This window comes from Pogona vitticeps, chromosome 3, assembly GCF_051106095.1.
Source record: "Pogona vitticeps strain Pit_001003342236 chromosome 3, PviZW2.1, whole genome shotgun sequence".
Taxonomy (NCBI): Eukaryota; Metazoa; Chordata; class Lepidosauria; order Squamata; family Agamidae; genus Pogona; species Pogona vitticeps.
In genome coordinates, this window is record NC_135785.1 from 97,533,411 (window position 1) to 97,546,050 (window position 12,640).

General features: G+C 48.9%; 1 protein-coding gene across 1 annotated transcript; it reads left to right on the top strand.

Annotated features, from left to right (window-relative positions):
• The first annotated feature begins 8,001 nt into the window (after positions 1 to 8,001).
• EGR2 (early growth response 2) lies at positions 8,002 to 12,640 on the top strand. Its single transcript, XM_072995170.2, has 2 exons — positions 8,002 to 8,493; positions 9,727 to 12,640. Exons 1-2 carry the CDS (start codon positions 8,316 to 8,318, stop codon positions 11,052 to 11,054), a joined length of 1,506 nt encoding a protein of 501 aa, XP_072851271.2. The 5' UTR covers positions 8,002 to 8,315; the 3' UTR covers positions 11,055 to 12,640.

Genomic DNA, 12,640 nt, shown 5'->3' on the forward strand with positions numbered 1-12,640 from the left:
AAGGGAGGTTCTGGTGCTAAATTATATATATGTATATATATGTATATGTATATATATATATGTATATATATACAGTATATGTATATATGTATATATGTATATATGTATATGTATGTATATGTATATATATATATATGTATATATGTATATATGTACAGTATATGTGTATATATATACATATGTATATATATATGTATATATGTATATGTATATGTATGTATATGTATGTATATATATATATGTATATATGTATATATGTATATATGTATATGTATATATATACATATGTGTATATATATATGTATATATGTGTATATGTATATGTATATGTATGTATATATATGTGTGTGTGTGTGTGTGTATATATTTAGCACCAGAACCTCCCTATATAATATAATATTATATATTATTTAGCACCAATCGTAACAACACAATGGTAACATGAGCGTAAATTAAAACTAAGTATGATCAAGGCAGGATTCAGTTATACTTCCTGGACAGAGTGGTGTGGGGGACCTCTTGAAAGGTGTTTGGGTGGTGCACATTGTCAAGAGAAGTAAAAGTTACTACAGCAACGTGCTGTAGTAACTTCCCTGCCACTTCCATCTGTTGTTTCCTTTAGTGGCTCAAGAGTCTGCTTCAGCACCTCCTCCTTCCAGCCCCTCTATGCCAAATTACTGTACAGAGAGGGTCAGTCTACTCGTTTTGCGAATGCATGTGCGAAAAGGAACGCGTCGTCATGGCTGTTCAAATGAGCTCTTCTGTGAATATGCCCATCTGGTGTTACAAGCAAACAATCTCCTTCTTGGTGCGTATCAGCTGGTGAGACATAGTGGGAGTGCAACTGTTCTTGCTGGATTGTCGAAGAAAGGAACAGCTTGTTCCAATACTATTCCAAATATATAATTAGATGGAATGGAAAGTGATTAGTGAGGGGGAGGCAATCAAATAGATAAAACACACACGCACATACACACACAACCAAGCACATTGGGAGCACATTGAAGGGTGCTGTGAGGTACTGACATGCTACTAAATGCAGAAGGTGGGGAGAGAGGGAGTCTGCTAGTTTTGGGAAACACCACATAGAGCCGTGTTGTGGTGTCAGGAATCTGCTCCAGGGAGGATCCATTAACGTTCCCTGCATTTTCAGTTCAAACATCATGTTGAATACATTGCTTAGATCTCCTTTGTGGAAATCTGAGAACAAGTCGAAATGTCTGGCCCACTTGAATGGAGCTGGAGAAGTTACTTTTCAGAGAAATTCTGATGCGTTGAAGAGATACCTAGAACTGAACAGTGGGTGTCTGAGCATCATCCTGCTCAGTATCTAACTACGGATAGCTTTGTACAAATGTACAAGAATGGTTGTTTATTTTAAAAATGCCCATTGGTTCTTGAGAAAAAGTGAGCCCTTCGCTCCTTGTATTCCCCACCCACTGCAGGCCCATATTAATTCTGTACAATGTGTGAGAACATTTTCAACTAAAGTGCAGGTTTTCTCCAGCAGTTTTGCCATTGCTTTTTTTAAAAAAGGCAGCACAAAATAAGCCTTTACCATAGAAATAAAACATAGGTTTGTGTTCTTATATGATGCACAGAACATGCCACATGGAGGCAGTATCCTGAAAAAGCCTTATTATGTGAAAACTGCAAATGACGTTCCACCAGGCAGTGGTCTTCGAGTACCCATGAAGTGGTTGTGTATTTCCAAGGTTCGGTGATATGTCCCCTAGCATGATCTCAATCAGACCATTCACAGACTTTATAAGATGGAGGGGGAAGTGTTAGCCTCAAGATATTTTGTACTCCAGTGCCCTACTCTTAAACATCCTCAGTAGGTTTTCTGGAAGCTGAAGTCCAAAAGGTCGGGGAGGGCCTGAGAAATTTAACATATGGAGAAAAATCAGACCAGGAAGGTCATGTAAGAACTGAATCAACCGCACGGGGATTCTGTCAGTGGCTATTCCTGTGCATGGAATGCCATATTTTTCAGCTTACCTGAGCTGCCCTCCCCCTAACACAATGCCCATCAAAGCCATTGCTTTCTCTCATGCTGTTTCGGGGGCAGGACAGGAACAACAGCATCCTTTGAGCCCCCATTGCGTGGAAGGTTTTAGAGGAATATCTATAGGGACTCTGTTTTCAGATTTTCTTTCTCCCTCCTCTGTCAGTCGCAGCTGACAGGAGGCAGGCTTAGGAGGTGCTTGGAAAGGAAGTGGAGAAAAGGGCAAAGCAACATTGGGGAAAATATAAAAGAGACAGGGGGCTCTTTGGAGTTGGGGTGAAGGATGAGGTGAAGAGCCTCAAAAGTATTGCTAAGTGGGACTTCTGGCATCATGTGCAACAAACAAGTACTAATTGCGTGCATGTATACCATAGTCTCTCAAGACTGAAGGATGCCTAATCTAAATGCTTATTTATTTTTATGTGTTTCCATGTGCACACACAGAGTCTGGAAAAGTTCAATGAAAAGACAGCATGGCTTCAGTTTCCTAAAGAATAGCTTTTTTTAAAAAAAACCTCACTTCCTGCATTATCCATACCTCACCCTGAAAGGGTGACAAAATGGCAGGAAGCCACAGGCATGATTGTGTGAATAGCCTGGTACTGTGGACTTGCACTCTAGGGGCAGATCTGCCACAGTGCTTGGGCCAGGTGCCTAGGAATGACCCAGTGGAAGTCCAAACTGTCTGGAATACATGACTTTTGACAACACATGCCTCTCTAGTGAGTGCATCAATATAGAAGGAGCCTCTTCCTTGTGCAAAAGCAGTCATAGCATATCATTCTTATTACTGAACATTTTAAAAAGAATTTTATTATTATTATTATTATTATTATTATTATTATTATTATTATTATTATTATTATTATTATTATTATTATTATTATTATTATTAAACCATGAAAGTTCTCTCTAATATAATTGTTAGAAGAACGCAAGGCAAGAACATTTTAAAGTTATCATCCTCTTCTTTTAAAAGAGGCAAGCCAAGGGGAAAACCAAGATATCCTGATTCCCCATCCTTTATTTGTAGAGCTGCTGAGTATCAGGTGTTGGAAGCTCATCTCCTACACTTCAACCGGCAGTAACAGCGGGTCTCGATAATCTGCCAGCTTGGTTTTACCATTTGGGTTTGAAGAGTGGGTGGCAAGAAGGATAAAATAATGAATCCTATTCACCCCTTTAAATGAGAAATCACTTTTGAAGTTCCAAAGCCACAGTCAGCCATCTATTTTTATTGTTTGGACATACTGTTTTCCATTTGAGTCCAGTAGAAATGATAAAATACTGAATCCAGTGAGCATCTTTAAATTAGACTGCCTGCTTTCATCCTCTCTGCCCACCCCACTCTCCAAAACTGAAGGTATTTAATCAAACTCATCGCCCGCCCCTTTTTTTTGTTAAAATTCCAAGACCATGATTGTCTTTGTCCCTTTATCACACAGAATTTGGGAAATCAACTGGAATATGGTTGCACCAGCTCTATGCTGGAACAGGAGCCCAGGACTGTTGGGGGAGGCTGCATAATTACAGGTTTTCCAGCAAGGCTATGAATGGGAGTGGGGCCCCATTCTCCTCCCAGAGTCCGTGGTGGGTGGTTAGAGGGTGCATCTGAGAAAGGCGACTTCTCCGATGTTATACACCTACCATTCTGAAGTTGATCCAGCTCGGTAAGTTACTTACCTCTTTTTCTTTAACTCTGGAAAGGATGAATAAGACGATCAGATATGAATTTTTAAAACCCACATGAACAAGGGCCATCCAAGCAGAGAACTAGATCCCACATTGGCAATCTGGTCAATATCCTTCAGATCCACTCCCAGCCATGCTTTCAAAAGTTTGTTTCTCTATTTATGTGCAGGAACAATTACAACATAGAATCATCTGGGCAAACAGACCTTTCTTGATGAAAAGTTCAAGCCCACATATAAACCAATCCGAGGCATTTAGCATCTGCAACTACCTTCTAAAAATTACACAGAAAACATGCATAAAGCATTTTTAGAACTTAGAAAAAAGCATGATTGTTACATCAAATTCAGCCTTACTTGATTTCTTTTATATCTTGCACTTGCCTAATTGAACAGATCTTCAGCAGTGTCACCTACCTTCCCTTTAAGGACATCCATAGGCCTTCCAAAAGATACAGGTTAATATATAATTTAAAAGCATGAATGAAGTCCCTCATTTTACTTTTGTTGTTCAATCAGTATGTTTCTCTGAGATTTTAAGAATTATCAGAAATGTGCTTCAAGTTTGTTTTCTCTGCTATTAAGATTTTTACCACATGGTGGCGCAGAGTAAGGTAAAGAAGGGGAAAAGTTTTAGATGGTAAACAGAAAGCTTTTGGGAGAAGATACAGGACATCATTTGCCTTGCTTTTCTGCCAAGGAAGAGGTATTTAATTCATGCTGTTCTTCTTTCCTTTAATAAGTGGACAAAATATATTGGGGTTGTTCAAAAGTAAATGCAAGTTGTATTGTAATGAAATAGGAGATCATTCTTAGACTGCGGTGGGTTGATGAAAGCCTAAAAGAAAAACTCATCTGGAAGTATCAAACAAAGAATGAATTGCAAAATATTTAAGCACTACCAGAACAGTAAGCTGGCAAGTCATTTCTAGAAGGTTTCTTCAATAGCTCTAGATGTATATGCCTATCCACTAGAGATCACTATCATAGTTTAGTGAGTTGCAAGCAGGCTTATTGTAGCCTTCCTATCAACATAATAATCCAGGCATGCCGTGATCTGGTTTAACACATAAGCAAGGACTGCCATGAATAGAGTGCTGGACGAGGACTCAGAAGATCTGCTCTGCCATGGAAGTCCACAGGGTGGTAGTGGTGATGGTGATGATGGCAAAATACCTTAAATAGATTACATATCTTGAAAAATCCATTACAGTCATCATAAGTCAAAAGCGACTTCACAGCACATAATAGCAGAGGAAAACATTCTGTTCAGAATGGACAAATCATTGGGCCATTTCAGCGGGGGACTTCCTAATGAGGGATTTCTTTTTCACTGCCTAAAGGGCAGTGGAAGGAGCACTTCAGTGTGATACACACACACTGACTCTCGGGCTAGCTATAGTGGACCCTTGACTTACAGACGGCTTGACTTACAGACTTTTTGAGTTACAGACTTCTCTGGCAGCAAAATTTAGGTTTGACTTGCAGACTGAGAATTGACTTACAGACCAGAAAAAAACCAAAATGGAACAAAAACAGCCTGTTACGGGATTAATCGGTTTTCAATGCACTGTAGGTCAATGGAGACTCAACCTACAGACTTTTTGACTTGAGAACTGCCTTCCAATACAGATTAAGTTCTCAAATCAAGACCCCACTGTATCTGGCAACAGGCACTTTTATGAAACCAGGGTGTGCACCTTGTGGCCTTCTGTGCATTGTTGGGCCACAATTCCCAGCATACCTCACCATTGGCTCTGCTAGCTAAAGCTGATGGAAGATGAAGTCTAACAACACTGGGAGGGTGGCAGATTGCCTACTGTGTTATAAAAATTAACTTGCCACCAAGCGGCCCAGACCTTATGCACCTGCAGTGCTTCCAACCTTGCTTAGGTTTCTGATGAGCTGGGATGTGATGAGTTCCTTCCCCCATCAGAGGGACAGCCAATCCAGGAGGCAAAACTTACTAAGCATTGGGAAAATCACATCGAACCATGTTTAGCCCTATAACGAGTAGCAGAGACAATGGCTTGAAAAATGTTTTCCCAGTGGCAGTAATCCATAAGCAATACCACTCAGAGATATCACTCTGATGCTCCAGTTACAGGACCAGAACTTAGGTGACTTCCTTTTTTCCCCCCACTAAAATTCCAAGAATATTTCAGCCAGCATACCTTGGCTGAATGGGGGATTCCGGAAATTTTAATATGAGAGGGGGGAAAAAACACTTTCCTGAAGCTTTGTTACAAACCATGCTTTCAGAACTCTTCCTTTGCCTACCTGCTGGGTGGGTGGTACATAGGATTGTGAAGGCTGGATCGACCGACTTCCACAAAACCACTCCCTTGTGGAATATTTTTGCCTCTCATACCAAAATAATATGGCTGGCTTGATTTGAATGAAGAGGAATGTCACCCCAGGCAGCAAACATCTGGGGTCACCACTGATAAAGGACCTGTATCTTCGACCACTAATAATATATGGCCTGGAGGAAGTGGGTGGGTGAGCAGGCCAAAGCATCTGCTGACATTGCTGCTCTCTCTTTCCCGCTCCAGACTGTGAGGGGCCCCAATCCTCCAAGCCAGAAAAGCAGAACAACCTTCTGCCTGGCAACCTTCTATTGCCTTTGGCCTCCACCAAAGAGGCCCGGGACAGGAAAAGGGAGAACACTTACTGAATATGAACCTTGCTGCACCTTGAAGACAAACACCTTTGCTCTGGCAAGTTTTTGGTTAACAACACCTGTACTTCAGTTTATCATTGCTTCTCTCCAATCCGTTAATTTTCTTCAAACCAGAGATGGGGGGGGGAGTGCGTGTTATTGAGCAGCCCCTTCCAGATCACTGCACACTAATGCAAAGATCAGGCCCTACAGCATGCTATAGGGCCCAACCCTTTCTGCTTCTCCTGAGGATCAAGGAATCGGGTTGAAAAACAGTGCAGGCTCCTGGCGTGCAGTGGGATTTCTAATTCATAAAAGCAAAACATTGCCCTGACTCAGCCTGGATCCTGCGCGTGCAAAGGGGGACCTCTGAGAAGGATGGACAAAGTGTCTCTGTGCATGTGCGGAGGGCTTTCCCCTTTGTCAACACAAAACGACGAGAAGATACTACATACATAAAGACGGTGAGAAGGATTGTGGCAGACTCAAGCCCCGGTACGTTTTAATTGGCGAGTAGTCGGTGGTCTTTTTGTTGTTGCTATTTTGCTTTTTGTTTTTTAACGGAAAATTCATGACATGGAAATTTATGATATGTGGCGTTCTTGAAACACTGTGAATCGGTCGAATCTAGAATTAAAAGGCCGTGTTAAGGGAGGCTGGGAGGGCCGCCACGCCTCATCCGTTGAAATCAACGCCGCCTGGGCACCGGCCCGACACGTATCCTCCTTGACATCCGTTTCGTGTGGATTCGGAAGACTCTCCCGACGCGACGGAGCTGGGCTACATTTTATGCACGCCGGCTCGCCCACAGGAACTTCTCTCCGCAGGCGGCTGGAGAGGATCTAAACAACGCGGGGGCGAGCGGGCGAGGGTTCGCCGGCGGGGGACCGAGCCCCAGCCGCTCCGCCGGGCTCATTTTTTCCTTGCGATCGGCGACCGAGGCGCCTCTCAAGCCTTGTTCCGCTCCCCTGGACGGGCGCAAACTTTCCGCCCGAACCGCGCCTTCGGAACCCATTCATCTTTATCGGCGCATCTTTCCGTCGCTAATTCAGAAAAGTCAAGCCAGTCGCCGGCGCGCGGTGGGGGGGGAAGGGCGGGGAAGGGGAAGGAGGGATTCCGCTTTGGTGAAGGCAGCTCTTCTCTGATTCGTCCGCTCGCCTTGTGGTTACGAGGTGCCAAGAAAAGTGAGCGGGGGTTTGACGGCGTCTGTCTCGGCGCTGCTCCGTCTTCTTTCCGAAGTTGAAGTTTCCGGAAGGACTCCCAAAAAGGCAGTCGGGGAGGAGGAGCCCCGAGGTTGCCGGATGCTCGCCTTTTTAGGAATGGGGCCCGGCAACCGGAATATCCCTCTCTGGAGGGCTGTGAGAAAGCCAGCGCCGAAGATCCCGGCCAGCGCTTCCCCGCCCGCATTCCGAAGTGCACAAATCACGGGGAAGATCGGGGTTAACACAGACACGCGTTCACCCGCCTAAAAGTCGCCCTTCTTTCTCCAGCCGGGCGCTGTTTCACGCTCTCGAACGCCCGGGCGAGGATCCAGCCACTCAGGGCGCGCCATGCTAATTTCCCATGTGACGAGCCTCCCCGGCCCAGCTCCCTTCCCTGTTCCTCAGTCCTTATATGGGCAGTGACGTAGCGGGCATTCACAGGCTCCCAATAAATAGTTAGAGCAAGACTTTCCATCCACTGAGCGCTGCAATTGATTAAAACGGCTCGACACCCAGTGTTCCAACAACATTTTACAGCAACTCCTGGGGCTTTGATTAGCAGATTAAGAGAGAGAGAGAGAGAGAGAGAGACGAGAGATCCTTTCGATCTCAATCAGGCATTGTTATTGCTATCGTTGGTTTTAAGTACTGGAGGAGACGCACCCCACCACCACCACCTTGCCATCTCCCTGAATTAAGCTCACAACCCAGGCAAAAGGCAGGGCTTCTTCGCTCCTTTGCCTGTGGCGCAAATGATGACTGCCAAGACGGTAGACAAAATCCCAGTTAGTCTCAGTGGGTTTGCGCACCACCTCCCCGAAAGCATTTATTCAGTGGAAGACCTCGCCACTGCACTGCCAGCCTCCGTGATCAACTTTCCCAATGGTGACTTGGGAGGACCTTTTGACCAGCTGAGCGGTGTGACAGGAGGTAAGCCACTCCACTTCCATACATACCCCACTTTCATGGGGATCTGGGACTGATGGTAGGGAACAGCAGGGAGGCGGGGGCTGGAGACCAGAACCAGGAGTGACCGCCTGGGCTCTCAGAAGGGAGCTGTGGGTTTTTTCCCCCAAGTGAACCAAAAATGGGGTCTGTCCCGGACCACTTTTGTGGGGGGCGACCTGATCAGAGCAGCCAGTAGCTGAGATAGGAACAGGCAGGAAGAAAGGGCGAAGACTACAACCGCAAACCTTCCTTCCAGCCTTCCTTGCTCGAGAGAAGTCTCATTGGCTTCACAAGGGAATCCCTCCTAGCAACCAAGACTGTCTCGATCTTTTAAATGGGAACTCGCGTCCATATCCTGAAAGTAGAACCGGTGCTTCGCTGCCTTTCTGACAGATCGCAAGGAAGCAACTGCTCCGGATAAACGGCTCACGCGTATAGAGGGGCTTGGGGGGGGGGATGCTGGGTGCGGTTGTTTTAATCCGGACACAGCCCAAGAGTCCTAAATCGTGGGGTCTATGGTGGCTAGCGCAAAAACCAGGACACCTCTCTTCAGAAATCAGTTCCACTGCGATCTGTAAGGTCTCCTCAGATGTTGGCGTGGGTACAAGGACGAATGTTAGTCTCTGAAGGGATAGGGATTCGAATTCAAAGTTGCACGTGCTTGCGCGCAGGGAGAGGATCGCTTCTTGGTCTTTTTTCAAATTGCAAGTGATTTCCCTCCTAAACTGTGAGCCGCGAGGTGTAATGAAAGCGACCGATGTGTGTGAAAGTGGATTTGTGGTTGAGTTACTTACTACACGAGGTTCTACCCTACCTTTCTCCCCGCCCGCCCCTTCCGTGTTTCTGATGGCTTTGATTCAAACGGCAAAAAGTTGGGCCAACTTTCAAAGCCGGTGCAGGCAGCAGGGCTTGGGAAGTGTTCCCGTTAGAGAAACCGACGAGGGTCGTCCTCTCCGTTTTCCCTCCACTCCCCGCCCAGCATCCCACTCTCGGCGCCCTGAGAGGCGATGCGGAAAAGCAAGGGGCAGCGGGGAGTGGGTAGGTGGGCGGCATCGACCGTATGTGGGCATGGAGCGAAAACTGACGCTAAAGTTGCCCTGGCAGGGAGAAGACGCGGCCGCCTCGGCGCGGCTCAGCACCGGGGCCGGGCCCCCTGAGGAGAGCAGCTCCGGGCCCCCAATGATGACCCGCCTTTCTCTCCCCTCCATCCCCCAGATGGCCTGATCGACGCGGACATGAGCGACAAGAGGCCCCTGGAGCTGCAGTACGCCTGCAGCAGCTTCGCGCCGGCCTCCCGCGGCCAGCCGTTCACCTACATGGGCAAGTTCTGTATCGACCCGCAGTACCCCGGGGCGGCGGGCTGCTACCCGGCCGACGGCATCCTCAACTTGGTCAGCGCCGGCATCCTCCAAGGGGTGGCCGCCCCGTCCGCATCGTCGTCGTCGTCCTCCTCCTCCACCACTCCATCTTCCGTGTCGGCCACCTCTTCCTCCGCCGCCTCGTGTGGATCCCCCAACCCGATGGGATGCCACATGGCGCCCGCCGCCGCCGCCGCCGGAGACCTGGAGCACATGTACTCGCCGCCGCCGCCGCCGCCTTACTCGGCCTGCGGGGAGATCTACCCGCCGCCGCCGCCGCACCCGCCGCAGGCAGCGCCGGACGGCTCCTCGCCTTTCCTGACCGCCTCCTCGGGGCCCTACCCTCCGCCCCCTTCTTACCACCACTCCCCCAAGACGGTGACGCCCGCCGGAGCCGACGGCGGAAGCCTCTTCTCCATGATCTCGGACTATTCGAGCTTCTTCCCGCCGCCGCCGCCGCCCCCTCCGCCACCCCCGCCGTCCTGCAGCCAGCGCGATTTCCACGCCGCCGCCGCCGCGGAGCGCAAGCCCTTCTCCTGCGCGCTGGACTCGGTGCGCGTCCCGCCCCCGCTCACGCCCCTCTCCACCATCCGCAACTTCACCCTGGGCGCGGCGCCCCCTGCCGGCCTGGGCGAAGGCCCCGCGCCGGGCCCGGCGGCGCGCTTGGCGGGCGGCTCGTACGGCAGCCCGGCCCACTTGCCCCTGCGCCCCATCCTGCGGCCGCGCAAGTACCCCAACCGGCCCAGCAAGACCCCCGTGCACGAGCGGCCCTACCCGTGCCCGGCCGAGGGCTGCGACCGCCGCTTCTCGCGCTCCGACGAGCTGACCCGCCACATCCGCATCCACACGGGCCACAAGCCCTTCCAGTGCCGCATCTGCATGCGCAACTTCAGCCGCAGCGACCACCTCACCACCCACATCCGGACCCACACCGGCGAGAAGCCCTTCGCCTGCGACTTCTGCGGCAGGAAGTTCGCCCGCAGCGACGAGAGGAAGCGCCACACCAAGATCCACCTGCGCCAGAAGGAGCGCAAAGCCGCCGGGTCAGCCGCCGCCGCCGCCGCCGCCGCCGGGGGGGCTTCCTCCTCGGCGGCGCCCGGGGGCGCCCCACCACCACCCGGCCCGCTGTGCTCCGGCGGCGGAGCCCCCCTGACCCCCTGCGCCTCTAGGGGCCGGACGCCCTGATGCCGCCGCCGGGCCGCCTGTTGGGGCCGGACTCCCGCTGCTGCTGCTGCTGCTGCTGCTGCTGCTGCGCGCGGAGGCCTTCCGGCTGTCCCGCCGCCACCGAGCGATCCCGCCGCCTCCGGGAACCGCCGGGCAGGGGACTCCGGAAAGGCATCCCTCCCGTCTCCCGCGCCTAAGGCTCGCCCCGGTGGGCGGCTCGGCCGAAGCGGCGCCCGGCGATCGGGGGTCGGACTTGGGACTGTTTGGCCAAGCGCCTGGGCTGAGACCGCGGCTTTGCCAAAGGAGACGGGGGTAAATCTGGGGCGGGGAAGGGGGAAAGGAGAGGGCCGGGGGGAAGGGAAAGGCGGCCGCGTGCACTTTATTGGATCACACGCACCCCCGTGAATCCAGCGGCAGGAATCGCTGGTGACTTGCCAAAGCCGTTTAAAAGTAGGGGGAAAAAACTTAACCAAACCCATCTCAGTCTCCACAGTGGTGCGCATCATAGGGTGGGTTGCTCGAGACCGGGAGATTTTCTTAAGTTATCTTAGCAATATTGAAGTGCAACTAATACAGCAGCGAGCCTAACGCGCATTTTCTTGGGGAGGAAATTCCGCTACATGTACCAGCGGCCGTCAATGTGTTTCGGGCCGGGCTACTGCTGGAGAAGACGGAAGTGCAATGTGAAGGGAGGCAGAGGACAAGCTTGTGGCAATGTCTGGTTTGCTTGTTTTCTTTTCTTTTTTTAAAGGTACTTTTCAGATTTTAAATAGTTATTCTCCTCCCCCTCCGGTGTATATTTCCTGCCTTTCATTCCTTTTTGAGTGTAGATTGTTTTTTTTTTAAAATATATTAACACAACCTGCACTGTTCTCAGCCTTTTTCGGGAAAGTGAGGAAGGTTTGAATCAGCGGACTGAAGAGAGAGGTTTAACTTATTATTTAAAGGGAGACTGTACATACGTTCTCAGATGTCTGGGTGCATGCAAGTGTGTTGAACTGTCCTGGGTGCCTTTCCCCTCCTCTTTTGGATATTTAGACAATGGTTCAGTGGCTGCATGTTCAATTGGTTGCCTTATAATTAATCATGATGGGCCAGGAGTGGGAGAAGGTTGAAAGAACGTTTTCAACTCCCTGGTTTAGTATAGCTGTATATTTCTGCCTATTAATATTTGAATTTTTCTAGAAACTCTATTTTTGTATGCACTGGTGGGGTTCTTTTGTGTGTGTATATGTATGTGACTTCAGTGTTGCTTTTGTAGCATATAATAATTGAAAAACAGATCACAGAGTGTAAATAATATCTTTCTAGGCCTGACAGAAAAGTTGTTCACTCCTGCACAGTGGCCAAGATAAACATTTCTATTCTAATCAGCCACAACCACTAACTTGAACCATCTCTGCAAAAGGTGGTTTTATGATGAATATGGTATACATAATAGTTGTCTGTAAATGCAACAAAACCACAGCCGTGCCCAATCCTGATACTAACTATTTCACATATTGAGTCATTTATGGCCAGAGGAAACACGGGGAGAACAGCTCCCTCCTTTGGAGATTCCTATTGACAGAAAATAAAAATAAAAATTTATATATTTTCTAAAGCTA

Bases quoted from the DNA above. Each gene is read 5' to 3' on its own strand.
- EGR2 (XM_072995170.2), top strand. From the start codon at position 8,316: ATGATGACTGCCAAGACGGTAGACAAAATCCCAGTTAGTCTCAGTGGG. The intron at 8,494-9,726 runs GTAAGCCACTCC...TCCATCCCCCAG, and splicing joins GCTGAGCGGTGTGACAGGAG to ATGGCCTGATCGACGCGGAC.